The sequence below is a fragment of the Magallana gigas genome, chromosome 5 (assembly GCF_963853765.1).
Source record: "Magallana gigas chromosome 5, xbMagGiga1.1, whole genome shotgun sequence".
Lineage (NCBI taxonomy): Eukaryota > Metazoa > Mollusca > Bivalvia > Ostreida > Ostreidae > Magallana > Magallana gigas.
This window is the reverse complement of record NC_088857.1, coordinates 38,525,159-38,539,578: the sequence shown is the minus strand read 5'-3', so window position 1 is coordinate 38,539,578 and position 14,420 is coordinate 38,525,159. Positions and strand designations below refer to the sequence as shown.

Here is a 14,420-nt window from a genome sequence, read left to right as displayed (position 1 = left end):
CTGAAATAAAGAGAAACTTGTAAGTTATCATGGAACTATAATGTATAGTTTGTGGCTGAATTTAAGTCCGTTTTAAACAGTAATATACTTGATTCCTGCCTTGAGTGTCGTAGACATTTTCTCCTAGCAATGACCAGGTTGATCCTGAGGGTCGCCACACCTGTAGACGGGTTTGACCTATCTCTTTCTTTGCATAGAATTGCCATTGACTGAGAAAGGCACAACAACCAAAGACCAGACCGTCTATCAGAACGCCTTCCCCTTTATATAAAACCCAATACAAAGCAAGTTTAGCTTCATGGGATTGTCTACATCAACACGTTGAAACAGAACATTGTATTATTTAATATCAACTCAAGGAAGCTATATGGTTAACAGATTAACAACCAGATCTTCCTCAAAATTTTGGAAAGAACATCATCTATAATTAAATAAAGAGAAACACCTTTTATTTCAGCTTTAAAATTCGATATATTCCTATATATAAAAATTATATTTTTTAAGCTCTTTTAATAAATAAGATAAATATAGTCTAGGAATTCCCACAACCATCCAGCCCTCTTAATTAATATCTGAGACCCTTATGATCACCGCGGTCAAGACACAGCCACAGGTGCCTGAGGACATGACCCCCCCCCCCCCCCCCCGATTTAGACTTCCGGGATTGTTGACGCTTTTTAAAATAGAAATTCCTTTAAAGTCATGTTCACAACATGTTCCATATCAAATATATGAAAATTAATTGAAAATAAACGATTTATTTAAAACAACCACAACTTGCATACAAAAAGCAAGGGGTGTTTTATATTAATCGGTTTTTCCCTTTAAGTTTTAGATATTTAAAATGGAACATGTTGTGTTCATGACTTTGAAGGAATTTTTTTTATGAGAAACTCAACTGCCCCGGGGGTTTAAATCGGTGGGGGGGGGGGGGGGGGGGGGGGGGCTGGGTCCTGTCTTCAAGCAACTGTGGACCAGCGTCAAAAATAGATTCTCGAAAAACTACTGTACACTTTCTGTCATGGTGTAAATAAGTCAAACCGCGTTCCTGGACACCCCGTTTTGGAAAATAAGTTCTTTCGATCAAAACTCAAACTGCATCAAATTGTTCAATTTTATTTGATAACTTTTTTTCATTAACCAATTGAAAGATGTCCCATCCATGGTATCCCGTGATGCATGATAAACCCGTACTTCACTTTTCGCCATGACGTTTAAATTAGTCAAACCGCGTTCTTCTATCTATCAAAACTAAAATCGCATTCAAGAAACGAATTGCCTCATTTCATTTATTCAGTACATGTATTTAACAGATCTTAACTTCTATGTATAATCCATTTAAGTTCCTATTAAATATACTGTTTACGTAATAATTCAATATTATTTCATTGCAAGTATATATTTTAATGCTCTCTCCCATTAAATTGGATCCGCCAAAGCGTGTCCACCACCTTACTCTCATTTTTACTATTTCGAGCTGGTTTTTCGAAAATGAAAGTAGGTGTTTGATTAATTTTACATTAATTACCTATCAGGTAAAATTCAATTGTAGCTTACGGACATCATATAACACGTGTTGAAACTATGATACCAGAAGTGTAAACTCTGGTGCAGGCATTTTTTGGTTCATTGGCAAAAAGCCTTCATTTGATAAGTATAGATGTATAAATTCATTACCTGCCAATATTTAGTAAATTTATTGCAAATATCTATACCTTGATCCTTATCCACTTTTTGGTCGAAATTATTTGGATTATCAGCTCCAAGAACATTGCCGTTACAGGAATCATAATAGATTGTATTCTGAGTCTCTGCAACAAGAGGAATATGGACCGTATAGCTCACCTGAGTAATAATGTACTATAATCTAATTAGCAATTACACTATTTTCCTTGAAGTCAATTTTACCCATTTCTGATTACTGGTGTATCCTTTGTTATTGGTATAAAATGAATTCGTTATATATGGTTATAAATTAATTACTTTTACCTAAGCTTCTTATATGATATGCTTTTTTTTACCGCCTTTTTTATTAACACGAGGGAATCATTTTTAAAGAAATTGATTTTATAATTATAATTATATATATATTTATATAAAACAAGTTTTGACCAATACTGGGGTTGAGGACAATATTGATTATGTTAGCCCCCGAGGAACGAAATATTGCCCGACGCGAAGCGGAGGGCAATATTTTCGTCCCAAGGGGGCTAATATAATTAATGTTGCCCGAAAACACAGTCAACATTTGTTTTGATATAAGAAAAAAACCAAAATTTAAGAAAGTAATTAAAAACAAATCGTCGTAATTTTTCTCAGCTCAACAAAGAATTCACGAATTCAATTTTGTGACCCACTCGATGACCTTCGCGTCGGGCAATATTTCGTCCCTCGGGGGCCAATATAATCAATGTTGCCCTCAACCCCAGTCAGTATTTGTATAATATAACACAAGACTCAAGCTATGTTTAAAAACCAAAAATTTCAAACTCTATATATATTACTTGTTACTCGATTTTGACTTTCAAATTTTGCATTAAAATTAACCATATAAATCGTTCTAGACTTTAAACATGGAAAAAATAAAAATTGATGAATTTTTTAAAAGCTCAAATCGTGTCTATGTCCCTTTAAAATTAAAGTCTACTTTTATTAGAAAAAAACGAAATCACAAATCTTATGTTACAAAATAATATTTCTAATTCATAGCCGATCATGATCATCGCTCCATTTTTCTTTCAAATACCGGCGAGTTTTATTTGTTTAAATGTGAAATTTTTTGCAACAAAAAGAGTGTCGTCTAATTACCCCCCCCCCCCCCCCCCCAACCATCTCTTTGAAATACTAGTGAATATTGAAAACTTACATTCTGTAAAACGAAATAAAATATCGCATAAACATGATACTCACCGTAAGAATTAAAACATTGAAGAAACAAGAAGAGAACAGTGAGTTTGTACATCTCTTGCAGATATTCTGAATTCTGTCAAAGTTATAATAGTAAAACTAAAGGAAGAATTCTAATATAAATCCATATTCTTCGTATTTAATCGAAGGCGTGCTCGTCCAATTATTAGGCAGACGAGCATTTAAAAATCGCAACTTATATTAAATGTTAAAATATGCTGACCATAATTATAGCCCTCGCGCTTTATGATAATTAGTATAGAACCAATTTTCTGTGTGTCATTTTCCCCCCATTTCTAGATTTGAGAGAAGTGAATAATAAAGGATACTTAAAATCTTCCAGAGTTTCAATGAAGTCCACGAATTTTTGAGTAGATAATTTGAGACAAGATAACATAATTTAAACCACTAACTACTGTTTATGCTTCTCATAGCTTGTTTCATCTCTTTGTGTAGCTATGTGGGCCTAAGGTTTATGTCTTTAATAGGTACCGTTCTTTATAAAATCCCATGCAGTGGTTACACTAATATGACCTGGTTTAAGTCCAAAATTTTGAAAACTCAATGAAATGACAAATGTCGAATATTGTAAAAAAAACCAAACATTCGGTATATTTGGGAGTTGATTTTAATCAATTCTCCTATGCAGTTACCCTGGCAAACCGAAAGTGAAACAGTGTTTGGACCTAAGCACAAATCATCACCGCTGACAAGACGTAGATCTTGAAAATAATAGATAAATTCAGTGTACTGTATGGTGTACCATTGTTTTTCAAAAGAAAAGTATCTATAAATACCTTGAAAATAGTCAGATTTTATAAAGTACGAACAATTCAATTGTTTGTTTTTTTTGTAGTTGCATGTATTCCTACGCTAGAGTTCAATGTAGTTTTGTTCAACCAGACGTTCGGCTGTCTCCCGTAAATCTCCGACAAGCAGAGAGTCTCTCTTGGTAGTCGGAGATTAACGGAGACAGCCGAGCGTCTGGTTGAACAAGACTAGAGTTCAATATTGCTTGGATCCAGACGTGTACAATTTTTAGAAACATTTCAATTACTGATACACAGTTTGATGGAATTAATTCTATCTTTAAATATTATACAACATGATTCATGTGGGGTTTTCTCGAAAGTCTTGTCGGAAAAGTTCGAGAATTCATATTATAAAAATTTGCATACCATATCGTTGGTTTTAAAATTGATAATAATCAATAAAATCAACTCCCGACTGTTCTTCAGTACTTTGATTATAATATTTTACATCATGTAATGAAAATGACAAATGTGGAATATTTGAAAAAAAGGGGGTATTTTTGTAATATTTTACAACATGTAATGAGTCGAAAGTCCGCTTCCCGGTTCGGCTTACCTGTCCAGTGAGATGATGAACTCACTATATGTAGCAGGCACGTAGCATCTGGGGACGGGGGGGGGGGGGGGGGGGGGGCTGCCCCCTACTTTTTGCGGAGCAAAGATTTTTCTTAAATTTACATACACAAAATTGAATTTACATGGAGTCCCCCCCCCCACTTTTATTTGACCATGTAAAAATTATCATTGAATGGAAAATAAGGAAATAAACAGGTAATTGAAGGTAAAAGGTATATACTACCCCCCCCCCCCCCCCCCAACACGGATTAGGATTTTCAGGATTTTGGAAAGAAACCTTTTCCTTTTTTTTTCTTTTGCTTGTCAAGATTTTTTAGATAAGTCTGTCCCCCCCCCCCCCACCCACTTTCAAAAATGATGCTACGTGCCTGTGTAGTGCATGTCTACTCAGTATCTGCAGATCTAGAAGGGCCCGCGGTGTGAAAAATAAACATTGGACCACCATCCCCCTCCCACCACCAAAAAAATTTGGACGTTAATAAATTGTAATTAAGAAATGTTTAGGATTTCAACACCCCCCCCCCCTTTTCAAAAACACGCAGATTAGGAACTTTGGTTTTGGGAATGGGATGTACATGTACTTTGCTGTTAAATTCTGTAGTTCTTTTGTGCTTGCATGTAAAAAAAAAATGATTTAATTTGGGATGGTGTACGGGTGTATCTATCTAGTAAAATTCAAGACCCATATAATATTCAATTCAATTCAATTTCTTTATTAACCAATTAAGGGCCCTCAAGGGGCAACATGAAGACTGTACATACAACATCCAATGTACACATACAACATTCAATAAACATACATGTATACAAGAGGGAAAGAGTTGGATGATTGAAAGAGCTAGGACAGACATGAACATTTAATTAGTATATATATATATATGTATGTTTCTATACATTCAATACAGTGTCTTCTATATATCTATGTTAAACACCATACATAAATATGTCAAAATACAAATGTACATACAAATTTGAAATAGTTTATCAAATGATTGAAAAGTTACAAAAACCAATATTTGACTAGGAAATACAAATTAAAGGGACTTGGACACGATTTCACTTAAAATTTTCAAATTTTATTTTTCCGTTTTCAATGTTTATACTGATAAATATAGAAGTTTATAATGCTATGTCAAAATTTGAAAGTCAAATATCAAGTTATAAGCAAGATACGGAGTTCATAATTCTTTGTTTTTTAAACAAATCTCGAATATTTTCATTTTTTACTTATGTGTTGTATTGGTGTAAGTTTCAATCAAATGTATCTTTCTTTTGTTGTTAATAGTATTTATGAAGATACTGAATTAGTTTAAACTGTTTTTTCATGTCATTTTGTCTAAGAAATGGTAATTCTCTACATTACATTTTTTGTAAACAACTATAAGACTCGAGCTTTGTTTACATAACTATCAATTCTTACCTCTGTATCTTGCTTGTAAATTGACTTAAACATTCTATATTTTGGTCAATCATTTAAAATCCACCAGTAAACCATTTTATACATAAAAAATAAAAATAAAATTTTTGATCTCAAATCGTGTCCAAGTCCCTTTTTAAAGGCAATGTCTTTTGTAAAAATTTACCAAGAGAGTTTAATATATCTAATTCTTCACATTTTAAAATCCAAAATAATTTTTGTTTGTCTTGTAAACTAGTACAATGTTTTGCTTTAGATGAAATTAAATCAAATAGTTCCTCTCTTTCTTTTGTAAACTTGCTGCATTGGATAAGAAAATGTTCTTCATCTTCAATTCTATTAAGTGTACAATTTTTACATATTCTTTCTGTTCTAGGTGTGTTATTATATCAGCCCAATTCAATGAAAAGTATATGCGCTGATATCCGCAGTCTACAGATTGGCTTTCTGTATTCAGGTCTTAATATAGTTAAATACTTTTCCAGTATGAAGTTAGTTATCAAAAATATATAAATAACAAGTTTGCCATCTTGAAGTGTTTCATTTGAGTAATTGCCAATCCATCAAATATTTTTTAGTCTGAGATTGTTTTAAAGAAGTAACAAAGTCCTTTTTAGAATATGTCATAATGTTTTGAATATTAAGAATGTTTAGCAGCTTTTTAATAGAGGAATACCAAGTTGTTTTTTGTATTTTGGGCGAAATGATCGAAGTTCTTTACTACATAGAAATGCATCTTTTAATAGAGGAAATTCTGTTGTTAAATTTTCTAATCTGTTGCAATATTTTAGTAATTTATTGACATAATGTAGAGGAAATATTTGTATATAGACATTATTCGAAATTTCAAGAAAAGGAATGGTGTGTATACACACTATGCGCAACCTGTCTAAACGTGAAAGATGATTTTCTCACCTCCACACCGACACTCTTTAACGCGGGAGATTGAAAGTTGAGCATACTATGATACTTCCGTGTTCACCGATGTTTCTGAACGTTCACAGGTTAGAGCTATAAATGTGTAACCTAGCTGTTCTATAACACCAAATACTCAATATACTGCATCAAATCAAAAGTAAATGTAAAACGTCCACATGAAAATATTTTTAACTTCACAAAGCTTTTAAAAATAGGATTATATGTATTTGCTGTAGTTTGCAACCTAGAAAATTCGGACTGATCAGCTGATTCAAGATTTTTACAGTAATGCGTTTACAAACACATCTTGGTTTCAGAGATATTTATTTTGAAACAATGCACTCTTCAGCTGTTCAGTTGAAGAACTTTTAAAACAATTGTATACCGATATATCTATATTGCATATATTCAGTCAAATAAAATAACCGACTTGGTTGAAAGTGTTGAGTGTTGTCAACTTCCCATTATTGTCCAAGTAATTTATATAATTTAAAAAACTGATTTTAAACTTAATGTTATGTAAACTATATGCAGTCCTTCATTCTTCATCAGGGCCTTCCACTAATCAACTTGAAAGATGAGAACTTGTATGGTTTTACACGTGCTTCTCTTGGGGCTCGTCAATTTAGCAAAAACGTCGGCCACACCCGCAGTTAAAGTGAGCCCTGGTTTGGAGACACCTAAAGATGTAGTTGTTGTGGGTGGGGGACTCGCAGGAATGGCTGCAGCAAGAAAGCTCAGCAATTCACCGGACAAATTCTCTGTGAAAGTCCTGGAGGCACGCAAGGAGAGATACGGTGGGCGTGTCTATACGAAAAGGGAATACGGTGTCAGAGGTAATGGACAAATGGTGAAATAAGAAACTGCTGTATACAGTGCATTAATTCATTCATTTTCTTCCCTATCTGTGAACCATGACAACTTAAAAAGCTATGGTAGCCATTTAGAGAAAAAGTACATAGAATATTGGACTTTTTGTTACCAGTACCAGTATGTACGTATACTAGGGGGGGGGGGGGGGATATATTATGTCCTAATCTGCCATTATATCACCCTTGTAGAGTTTTGGTTTGGAAAATTGCTTGAGAATCATTTAAAACTTTCATAAGAATTGATACAAATTCATATAAGTATGGTAAAGGTACGTATATAGTTTAGTGAATATTAAAAGATACCTTATTTGTTTGTTAGTAGAAGTGGCATTTACATCAACATAGACAGTAAAATGAATGAATTCAATGACATGTCCATTTCTTAAACAGCTGTTAAATTGACCAATAATTGTCCTGCTTGATTGTATTTTTTAAGACATTTCATGGAGGAAACATTTTTTCACAACAGGCGTAGATGGAGATTTGGGGTCTAGTTTTCTGAACTCTGGTGTCCCCAATAACCCTCTCTTGGAGCTTACAAAAACCCTGGAAATTGCAGTGGAGTCCACTGGTTCTTTACAGCTCCATGCTCCAGGCCTGAACAAAGTTTATACTGCAGAGGAAACCAAACACATATTTTCTGAGTTATTAACGGTACTAGTATAATAGTGTTTATTTCAAGTAAAATCTCTTAATTTCACAAATTAAAGAATATTAATTTTATTCTCCAAAGTAGGTTTTTCTATTTAAATCATATATACATCAATAAACACACTTGAAAGTAGTAGGGAGGAAATATATATTAAATTGTGAATTGGCTTTACCGGTACTTATGAATAGTATAAATTATCGCAATTACATTTGGCTAACTACTTGGATCTTTTATTTTATTATGTAGCTCTTTTTTATACTGTAGGTGGTTCAAATGGCAGTGGAGAAGGCCAAAAGAAATGGAAATGATCGCCCACTACCTGAAGCAATCAAGGAAGAGTTACCTCTCTTTAAGACTGATGTTGACAAGACAGTTTTGGCAGGGCTGTTATCTTCTCATTATGTCTTATCAGACAAAGACTCGTCTACATACATGTTCAATCCAAAGAAGGACTTTGGCTGGGACAAAGTGGTGGTGGATGGCTTTGACCAAATTATTGATGGGTGCGGCATCACCGATACAGTCTTAAGTTCAAACTCATTTTGTACTGTATACAGGGAAATATTTGCACCTGTTTTACTTTAGCTTCTTTTACCTTCATTGTCAGCGGGCGAATTTAAGACGAATTCAATTATTTCAAATCATCTTTCTTTAAACACAACTCTGTATGGGCGAAATCAGGACGAGGCGAAACTCTTTGCAAGTGTAGAAGGGCGAAAATTACACTGGACTAAAATAACCCTGTAAACAGTAATTGCTGAATTGATATCTTGATCTGCTCATGTTCTTAATTCTCTAGGCAAGGATTGGTGATGTATAACAAACAAATTGTGTGACAATCATGAAATTATACTCTGTTATAAATCTTGGAAGGTATGAGATCGAATCCTAGTTAGGAGTCACCTATCACAAATCCACATACAGTAATTATAGTGCTCAGGAGTCAAAAGTGCTGAAAGCATTACTTTATATCATTATGTACAATAACAGTATTGATAAGTTGTATTAGATTTGAATTTGCCACTTGAAATTTGAAATTACAAGTACTAGTAAATGTATTACAGAGGTTAAGTTTTAATTGATATATATTTTCAGCATTGTCAGCGGCATTGATGCAGAGTTTCCAATAGTTATTGAACTACAGGCCATCGTTCGACAAATTACCTTTGACAAGAAAACAAATAAGTACAAAATTCGAACATTTGACCGACAGCAACATGAAGCAGACATTGTGATTGTGGCTGTTCCATTGGGAATTCTGCGGAAGGGAGAAATTGTGTTTGGGGAGCCACAAAAGAATAGTTCAAGTTCAGTAGCCAATATGCCTCAGAAATGGCATGACACAGTTCGGAACAAATTAGGTAAAATATTGGTTAAGATTTTGTGGTGTGGTTTTTATTTTACCAAAAAAATGAATTGAAGTACATACTGTTTACAATACACTACTTTTGTTTAAAGTTGTGATAACTTTCAAATTTAAAACACCAAAAATCAACTTTGAAACTTGCCAGTTAGCTTCATAGAGTTAAACTACAAATCAGGTTCCTTTTCAACGAAGTTTGGAACTGATCAGGAGTTCAAACATTGTATTATTTAGGACATAATTTGGCTTTGCCTTTGCAATACGAATTAGTGTACTTTCCAAACACTTGTTAATAAAAATCATTACCACAAGTTTTTTGTTTTTTTTCCCTCCCATAGGAATATCTTACTCGAACAAAGTTTTGGTGGAGTTTGATGAGGCATTCTGGCCCACCGATGTTGGGGTCTTCACGAGGCCAGCAGAGAGTGAAGAAGAGGCTGGGCTTCTGCAGACCTGGTTCAACCTCCACCAACTGGTCAACAAGCCCATTCTGATGGGCAGTATTGTTGGACCTATCGCAAAAACCTTGGAGAGCTGGAGTGATGATGAAGTGAAAGTCAAAGGTAGGGAACTTTTCTACATATTAACTTAATTATTCGCAGCAATGTTAAGGCGTCCCGGTGCTAAAATACGACTGGAAAATGATATTTTTTTAATCATCGCAAAAATACTTTGTCAGACAGGGAGTATTTCTTAAAATCTGTGTTACATTTATTGACAACGATGTTAAACATTATATTTGTTGCATTTTTGTGATGTCATATGTACTTTGTAATCATGTGACGGGCGAATCCTGATATTGAAAATGATTTATTTACATCGCATTGGCGCAGGTGATTGATGACATTAATTCATAAATATTTTTTAAAAAATTCCTTTGTTATGTCATATACTTTGAAGTTTTTGCTTGGGCTTGAAATAGATATTTCTTTTAAGGAAGAATTTGTTGAAACATTCCACAAAATCATCAAAATAATGCACATTTTTACTTATCAAAAGCGATTTACAAAAAATTGGGGTAAATCTGTAGGTTTCCCAAGCACGATTCACATTGGTACTTATATTCTCTACCAATGTTACGTGAAATATTCTAAAATTGTGTTGATCTATCACCTGCGCCAAGCTATAGTTTTTACATGCATTAAAATTTCTTCATTCAGTTGTTTACACATAGCAGGGAGAGTCTCCAAACCACTAGTTTATATATAGTCTTTTACTTTAAATGAAGCTTTAAAACTGCCGATTATTTGATACTGGTTTTTAATATGAATGAATTCTGTACGTCTAGCATTAACGGCAGCATCTATGTAAAGGAAACATGTGGTTTTATACTGGTTTGATATACCATTCACTTTTAACGTTAATATACATTCCCTGAGAACTATCCACAGGAATGCAGATCGAGACGTCAAAGTTAATTATAACATCATATCGTATGAAGTACAGACAAGTGACTTTCTACACATCGCTGTAAAATCAATCGGGAAGCCTTAACATGCCCGCGTTGAAAATATTTCAAATTAAAAAAGCTATACATACAATATTACCTGGTGTTATTCTAAATGTATAGTCACACTTAGTTTTAAAGTTAATTTTTTTTTTTTTTTAAATATGTAAAGATTCATAGAAAAGTTCACAGCATGACTTACTCTACGTAAGATGATGAGTTACGTAACTTATCTAAGAATTCTCAATAACTTTGATCTAAACACAGAATAAATTTTCAGTGAAAGCAGTTTTGGAGAAATTCTTTGGGACAAAAGTACAGGATAGAACCATTAAACAACTAAAGAGGTCTGCTTGGCAGGGAGATGAGAATACAATGGGGGTCAACTCATATCCAAAAGTGGGTGAGTGGAAAAGGAAAAAATTTAGTTCTTTGATACTGCAGATTCCTTATTTTGCATGAGTTTTATATTCAATGAAGATTGGGCTATGTTGTAATAAAAAAAAAATAGAGGATTTAAATAGTTATGCAATTACTTTTTAGGGACAACTGCAGAAGACTTGAAGATCTTGTCAGAGCCCAGATGCCCAGGACTGTACTTTGCAGGGGAGTACACAATCACAGAGCACATGAACACAGCCCATGGTGCCTACATGTCCGGCATCCGGGCGGCAGAACAGGTCATGTCTGGCTACTGCATACAGCAAGCTGAGAAAGAAAAGGAGGAAAAGAGGAAAAAGAAGATGGAGAAGAAGAAGAGGGATAAAGGAAAGAAGAAGGAGGAAGAGTCTGAAGATGATGATGAGGAAGATGAAGATACAGGTAGTGAGGAGGAGGAAGAGGAAATGGAGATGCCATCTAAACCAAAGAAAAGTAAGGAGCGGATCATATTGTCTGAGGAACGGAGAAAGAAGGCACAGGAGAGGGATGAACTATGAGTGAAAGTTGGTAAAATTCTGCTGTATGAATGAGGAGATATAGATGGAAGTGTAAGTTCATATTCAGTGATTCACAATTGGGAAGAGTTTATAACCTTAAGAATTGTTAAAGTATGTACATGTAGCCTACATGTATACATTAATGTGATTTCTTTTTAAGAGGTTGTAATTGTGTGCCATTGATAACTTATTATCTTTTTTATACACAATGTATTTTAATTAGTAAAATACAATAGGAAATCCATTTGTAAATTTTAAGACAAATATACTAATGTATGTGTTCATTGTTAATTTGACCCACTACAAATCGATTTTTACTATAAATTTTGAACAAGGCCACATTCAAATAGATTCTTTGTTTGCCCACTCCTGAGTTTAGTAAGACTCAGACACCCAAGGGATAGGATATATGCCATAGATAAATAAAATCCTCAAATATATATGTTGAAATCTTAAAGATTTCTAAAACAAACCGAAAGGAAGGAATAAGCTGACTAGCCATAAGTATAATAAACTCTGATGCTTATTGTTTGTACATCAGTTTATTCTGTAGGCAAACATATACATGTAAAGGGACATTTGATTCATCTCTGGCTTCTGGATCAATTACCATTAATTGTATGTTTAGCTTTAACAATAAGTGGTATCAGGGAACATAAATTTTAGATCTATGTGTGATAGTATCAAACATATTTCTATATGTATTTATTCGTTTTATCTATTTCATTATCTGTTTTTGTTAAACACAGTCTTAAATTTTAAATAACCGCCAGTTACACTGCGCAACTGGATTGAGTTAGCTGAGTAAAGTCTTTCGTTTTTCATTGGTTCTCTAATTTGATTGGTCTTTCTTATTTTCATCATCCAGTAAATTTAATTCTCTGTTTGATATAAGTAACTGTTCAAACTAAGTAAAATTAGGCAGTACTTCATTTTCAACATCGTCGATCAATCCAGCCTGTAATGCAATACAGTACGTGAAATCTTCAATGATTCCAAAAACAAACCCAGATATTGATAAATATATTTGATGTCACCATTAATTGACTATTATTCATTTGGTAATCTCTACACTTTTCTTATCTTTTTTATTTATTTATTTTTTTGGGGGGGGGGGGGGGGGGCTAAGGAAAATAGAATTAATGTATCAGAAATTTAGAAATGTTTTTTGAGTGTCATCTTTCTTAATTAAAGAGTAGTTAACAAATAAAATAGTCAACAGCATGCAGTGTCTGTATTAAAGTATTAGGAGAGTATTAGACTCTTTCCAACAAATGGCATCATCCTCTGCTGTTTATGGAAAGCATATATCAATAGAGTAAATGGTTGAAATCTATTTGATTTTGACATTTTACATTTCTAGGCCCAGATCTTAAAAAGCCAAAGGGACTTCTAATATAGATGTACACGGGATTATGTATTTAGTAAATACTTTGAACTGTCTGTTCTGACAGCAGTAACTGTTTTTCTTTGTTGTTACCCTAATGTGCATGATGAACATTTACTGTATTATAATATCCAAGTCTACAGTGCTACATTTTAGTTGATCAATGTTATGGCATCTCTTTGAAGAATTTATGCATAATTTACATGTATATCTTTCTATAACAATCTGATAATTTATATTCATACCTTGAATATATGCTATACGTATGTGTTTAATAGCAAGTTAATTTTGTTAATTAATATGGCAATAATCAATTTTATTAGTCTGTTGGAAGTAGTTGTCAAAGCAATATTTAGTGAATGTTTAGATAAAGATTTAATATTGTAAGAGATAAGGTCTGACTTATAGATTTATTTCTGTATCAAATATCAAATTAATAATTGGTGCATCTTATTTCTTTTTTTGCATTCTACAATTTATCATTAAGTCTCTTTTGTATTTCCTATGTACTATTTATTCAGACTTGATGGTCTTCCATTCAGTAAAATACTTAAAACATAGGTAATCATAGATTACTAAGCTCACCGAGACGGAGCATCACCCTTATGAGACATCACCTTCATAAGACCACCTTTATCATTTTATATGAAAATCAAACTTTATGATCTTGGATATTCATGGATTCTGTTTTGACAAAATATCGTATATCATCTGATAAATTTTTTTATGATAATCATATGTTCATATGTTAATCAATACAATGATATAAAATTAAATATTGCATCATGTCATATTTCTAATATAATATATCATATAATAAATAAAATACCGTAATAAACAATAATGAGATTTGATATTGTAATGTATGATATGACATTGTATTGTGTTATACCTTATTGTATTTGATCACATAATACAATATCATAAAATATAATACAATATAGTATCATATTACAATATCATATTACATAATACATCATAACACTGAAACATGATATTATATTGTATAATATAGAATGATATTGTATTGAATGACACTGAAACATATTTGATACATTATATGATATTATATTATATAATACAATATAATTTGATTCCAACATTGTATCTTATCAAATGATACAATATTAT

At 32.9% G+C, this 14,420-nt stretch overlaps 1 protein-coding gene across 2 annotated transcripts; it reads left to right on the top strand.

Moving 5' to 3' along the window:
- Positions 1–6,567: 6,567 nt before the first annotated feature.
- On the top strand, positions 6,568–13,845 carry LOC105337353 (uncharacterized). 2 transcript variants are annotated; one of them, XM_011442040.4, is made up of 8 exons: positions 6,568–6,716; positions 7,183–7,466; positions 7,972–8,156; positions 8,419–8,657; positions 9,250–9,515; positions 9,856–10,080; positions 11,245–11,367; positions 11,508–13,845. In XM_011442040.4, exons 2-8 carry the CDS (start codon positions 7,208–7,210, stop codon positions 11,900–11,902), a joined length of 1,692 nt encoding a protein of 563 aa, XP_011440342.3. In that variant the 5' UTR covers positions 6,568–6,716; positions 7,183–7,207; the 3' UTR covers positions 11,903–13,845. The 2 variants fall into 2 exon arrangements, with proteins under 2 accessions (XP_011440342.3, XP_011440343.3); XM_011442041.4 differs by having other exon boundaries at positions 6,646–6,787.
- The last annotated feature ends 575 nt before the right edge of the window (positions 13,846–14,420 follow it).